General features: G+C 45.5%; 1 protein-coding gene across 1 annotated transcript; it reads left to right on the plus strand.

The window, feature by feature from the left end:
- The first annotated feature begins 6 nt into the window (after positions 1-6).
- On the plus strand, positions 7-2,182 carry BHLHE22 (basic helix-loop-helix family member e22). The gene has a single exon (XM_023533254.1). The coding sequence runs from the start codon at positions 95-97 to the stop codon at positions 476-478; it is 384 nt and encodes a 127-aa protein (XP_023389022.1). The 5' UTR covers positions 7-94; the 3' UTR covers positions 479-2,182.
- Positions 2,183-5,306: the final 3,124 nt, after the last annotated feature.

Consider the following 5,306-nt stretch of genomic DNA (forward strand, 5'->3'; position numbering starts at 1 on the left):
CGGCGGCGGCGGCGGCAGCGGCAGCAGCAGCAGCAAGAAATCCAAAGAGCAAAAGGCGCTGCGGCTTAACATCAACGCCCGGGAGCGCCGGCGGATGCACGACCTGAACGACGCGCTGGACGGGCTGCGCGCCGTCATCCCCTACGCGCACAGCCCCTCGGTGCGCAAGCTCTCCAAGATCGCCACGCTGCTGCTCGCCAAGAACTACATCCTCATGCAGGCGCAGGCCCTGGAGGAGATGCGGCGCCTTGTCGCCTACCTCAACCAGGGCCAGGCCATCTCCGCCGCCTCGCTGCCCAGCTCCGCGGCGGCGGCGGCGGCGGCCGCTGCCCTGCACCCGGCCCTCGGCGCCTACGAGCAGGCTGCGGGGTACCCGTTCAGCGCCGGGCTGCCCCCGGCCGCCTCCTGCCCGGAGAAGTGCGCCCTGTTCAACAGCGTCTCCTCCAGCCTCTGCAAACAGTGCACGGAGAAGCCTTAAACACCCCTCACCCCTCGAGAAAACACAAGACCGACCCGAAAGCTAGAGGAATGGGAAAAGCTGCCCCCCCCACCCCTTTATTTTGGTCCCCTGGTAGTTGTGAAACACTTGCAGAGCAAACAAAGCAGAGGCGAAAACAGGAGACGTATCAGAGACAAACGGGACTTTCAGACTTGACATCCCCAGAATTTCGGTCTTTGGGGTGGGGAGGGAGGGAGAGGGAGGTGGAGTTGGGCTGGAGTATTGATGTCTTTTTTTTTTTTTTTTTCTCAGAAAAGTGGCAACTTGTGGCAGCCTAGACCGCGAGGAAGCAGAGTTTTCCTTTAATGTTAAAAATAAGTTGACGATAGTCGCTTGGTTATTAAGCGTGGAGAGTATTAAATGGCAAAATACTAATCCTCCTAATAATTGTGAATTTGGCTAGTGCTGAGGGGGGGAGAGGAGGAGTCCGGGGTTGGGTGGCTCGTGGGACGGAATATTCATTCAGACAAATCAGAAAGGACACTTGAAAATACATTTTGATTCTGAGCCAGGAGAAAAACTTGAAAGGTAGATTTATTTAAGTGAAAGACAAACAAAACAGAACGAAAGAGACACGTTGCTATGGAAGACTTGTATTTTTTATTGTCTCGGAACTTTAATCCTGTGAAAATGCTCAAAAGTTTTGGCAAGAGTGTTATAAAAAAACTGACTGTGGCTGAAAGAATTGCATTTAAAAATATTTATGTGCACCTTGTTACTTTCCACTCTGCAATGATGTATTAACAATTCATGGTATTTATTTGTTATTCTTCAATGACCCTTCCACATCCACAGTATTTATCATGTATTAAGGTATGGGTCTTATGTGCAGATTTTTTTTAATGCCTCTAAAATTGTTTTATAGATTAACTTATACTGTGTGCCAAGTGTTTAAAAGATCTATATGCCAACAAGTATGAAGAGACCTATTGATGTATCTGAGCTGCTTAGGTTTATCAAAGGTCACCTGAATTTTTTTCAGTTGCATCATCCCTGTATTTAAATTGAGCTTTAATAAATTGCTTCAGTCCAAAAATTACAGGAAAGGTGTATTCTTAATTGATGAATTGATCTCTTTTTTGAAAGGGGACTCCTTTGCATTCTAAAAGGGAAAGACATCACAGCAATAGATCCTATCAGTAAGACACCGTGCTAAGCAAATATTTTTCCAGGCTGTGCTGTGCATTTTTTAAAGGTCTAATTTAATTGCTTTTAATATATATGTACATATATAAGTTATTTTAACTGTGGAGAATTATTTAAGTTAAAAGACTAGTTTGATTTGCCTATGGTGTGAAATCCTTTGTTATTTTTCTAAAAAAATAAAATAAAATTTAAAAAGAAATAAAATAAAACTAAGGAAGAGCAAGAAGCTATTTACCCAAAGTGAGCTTTCAGTTTTAGTTTGCATGGCTGTTTGCCTGCCTTTCTATCCTATGAAAATCAAGAAAACCTTTTTTAAAAATGGAGTCCTGCTATTTTCCACTCCTTGCAGATAATACAAATTTAGTTTGTCAGGTTGGATGGCGAGTTGGGAGCTATGATGGATCTGTTGGTGGGTTTTGGATGTATAAAGAATGATATATATATTCAATAGGTCAATCAGACTATGACAGCTATGTACGACCATTTGTATGTGTATCTATGTCAGAAAGAATCTTTATTAAAATATTTTGATCAAACGTTTTATTATGCTGTGCTTTGTGGAAGGAGCAGTCACCTCTCTTCTGTGTTACTTTTTGCTTGAAAGGTAACAAAAAAGAAAGGAGTTTCGGAGAAGGTGGAACCAAAGTTTTGTCGAGGATACACATTAGGAGTGGCCCTAGTTCACCTGGGTACTTGCTCAGAAGATGGCTGGGCCTGGTCAGTGGAGAGAGAGAGATGGGGTCAGTGGTGAGACCCAGAGGAGGCCCGGCCTCCCCCTCTGCTGGCATGAACCTTGAAGGCCATGCTGTTCCTGGAACTCTTTCCCACTTGTGGGGCCTTGTTAACCAGGTCAGGGCCCATCAAAGTGGGTAAAGTTTCTTAAAAGAGTTTTTCTCAGATTTCTATCTCCAACTGCCTAAAAGCCGAGGAAAAGAGGTGGAGTTGGATTCTCTGAGAATGAATTTTATTGTGGCTTTCCACTTTTTTTCTGACAGAGGAAGCAACCAGGTTGAATGATAAGTGTAAACAGTGCCCATAGAGATTTTCTAAACTTACTAGTGTTGCTCGTTAATGAGATTTTTAGGGATTCTGGATGGACCGGGCATTGTTTCTATTAAAGAATGTCTGTATAGGCTTGTATTTGGACCTGGATAATGCCCTCAAATAGAGAAGGTTTGAATTTTACTGTGGTGGAAGTTACAGAGATGGTGGTGGTGAAGTGCTTCTTCTGTAGGCAGTTTGCTAAATGCATTTTTGTCTGTATAGCCTCAGCTCAGAATAATGTCCCTAAATGCCATCAGACTTAGTGGGGGGTGAGGGAGGATATTTTCTGCTCCACTTGCCATCAAAAAAGATTAATCAGAACCTGCAACTTTTCAGAAAACATAACAGCAAAGGCCCTTGAAGCTGGAGCCCTCCCAGTCTGGGAGTGGGGTAGAGGGAGGGAAGAGACCAGGGCAGCCCCCAGGCAGAAGGAGACCCGTCTCTTAGCATTTACCAGACAAAGCCTGGGTGCATCTAATTATGATTATTAAAACAATTTCCATGACGATGTCTAATATTATGTTAATTTGAAAACAACTGTGTATGAAAACTGTCGACTATAATACCTAAATTCATTTAATGAAACACATCGTTAAGGCAATTAAACCTCCTGGATGTGATTAAGAAACATAATTACGACACTGTTCTGCGCCATAATTGGGTGTCTTTAATCAAGGGGTAAAGTGATCAGCAACACAGCCATTAGTTTGTATTGTTCTGGCCCTGCTGTCCATCATTCTGATTAGGAATTAACCACAGCCACCATCAGTCGATTTTTTTTCTTTTTGCATATTAACATTGTAGGGGACACATTTGCTGCAAGATTTACTGCTTAATATTTCTCATTATTAAATAAGGCCCCCTTGAAATACTTTATCTGCACCCTCTGTACTGTTCAACTATTATTAGAAATTGTGCAAATAATAAATGTTGAACTTCGGGAGAAAAAGAAATGCTTACCTTCCTTTCACCCTTTACTACTCAGTCTCCAGTCTTAGTCCCCAAAGAGGCGTGAAAAGGATGGAAGTGGGGGGAAGGAGAGGATGTTGAGAATAAGTTGAAATGTCAGATGAATATGCACAATTATTTAAAGTAGTGGGGTTAATAACACTTCTTCTTATTTTGATAACTCCAGACAAATCAATTCTCTTTGCAAATCCAGGAGTTGACCAGCATTGGATTCTAGGAATAAACGTGGGGCATGTGAAAGGAACAGGAAAGAGGTTTTTGGCGGTTTACTTAGGTGGCCTTCCCTGCCCTAACCCCAGCCTTTCCAAAGTTTCTTCAGCAGCTGCTTTTAGAAAAGGACCCCAAGGGTTGGCGAGACAATTCTTCCCCCACCCGGCAAGTCTCCGGGGCCGCGTTTCCTTCTGAGAGTTGAGTCTTCAGTTTTGTTCCAGACTGGAAAGTTGGCCCACATACTTGTGGGCCCCAGATGCCTCTCCAGTTTGGAGCATCCACGTCGGGACTGAGTGACTGAGCACCAGGGGATCGGAGAAGCCTTGCCGAAATGCCCTTGGGACGGGGCAGACAGGCCGGCCCCTGAGACCGCGATGTACTGGACGGACTGCCCGAGTTCTTTGCGGGCCCCTGAGCCTGCTCTGACACCTCCTACTCCTAGGGGCGCTTTTCCCGGCCGGGCAGATCCAGCAGCTCCGTTTCTTAGGGAACTGAGAGTGGGCAGATGAAGCTGAGCGAAGACCTAGAGTCCCACCTGGCTTCCTTCTGTAATATCTAATTTCAATTTCGTCCCCTAATTTCTAGTTCCCACTTAGGTCCCATCTCCAGTTTGACACTGGGCACCTACAGAAGCGTCGGGGCCTTGCGTGTAGATCATCAAATGACTGTCCTCGAAGAACTCAATAGTTACCCCTCCTTCTTCCTCTCCGTGGTGAGAGAGAGAGAGAGAGAGAGAGAGAGAGGGAGAGAGAGAGTCAGTCGCGCGAGCGCGTGTATGAGCGCGCGCAGACTCCGGTGCGCTCTCCACGCAGCTGGGCATCCCCTCCAAGACCCTGTATTGAGCTTAAACCCTTCTCCTTCCTTCCCCTCCCACCACTCATCCCTACTGCCAACAGCTCACCAGGGATGGCCCAGGCTCACTGGCTTCCCTTCTCCACGCACTCTTGGTCTCGGACGCCGGAACCGAACCTTTCTAGGCTCCCCGGACCCTGAGGTTGAACCAGCATGAGTGGCATTGACTTTTCCAGTGTAATGACTTATGAAAGATATAATCATGTGTTAAATTGAATCCTCCGTTTAACTGTTAATGGTGTGCTCTGGGCACATTTACGTATTAGATGCTATGGTAACTAATTACCACTAGGAAAAAGGATAACACACTTCCCAGACTTTGAAAAATAATGATGAGTCCACTTCCCGGCTCGCAGCACATTGTGGCAGCTCTGCCGGGCGGAGCGATAGAGCGAGTGGAGCCCCGAAAGTGTGCTCATGGAAGGCGGAGGGGAATGAATCCTGGTCAGGCGAGGCTCCTTAGTAAAAACTTTAATGAAAATGTGATTCGATTGGGGAATTGGTTGGGGGCGGGGGTGTCAACTACACAACGGTGCCTCAAAACAAAATTAAATTGCAAAATATAAGCGTCAGAAACATAAATAAG

Source organism: Pteropus vampyrus, unplaced genomic scaffold (genome assembly GCF_000151845.1).
Source record: "Pteropus vampyrus isolate Shadow unplaced genomic scaffold, Pvam_2.0 Scaffold99, whole genome shotgun sequence".
Lineage (NCBI taxonomy): Eukaryota > Metazoa > Chordata > Mammalia > Chiroptera > Pteropodidae > Pteropus > Pteropus vampyrus.

Bases quoted from the DNA above. Each gene is read 5' to 3' on its own strand.
- BHLHE22 (XM_023533254.1), top strand. From the start codon at position 95: ATGCACGACCTGAACGACGCGCTGGACGGGCTGCGCGCCGTCATCCCC.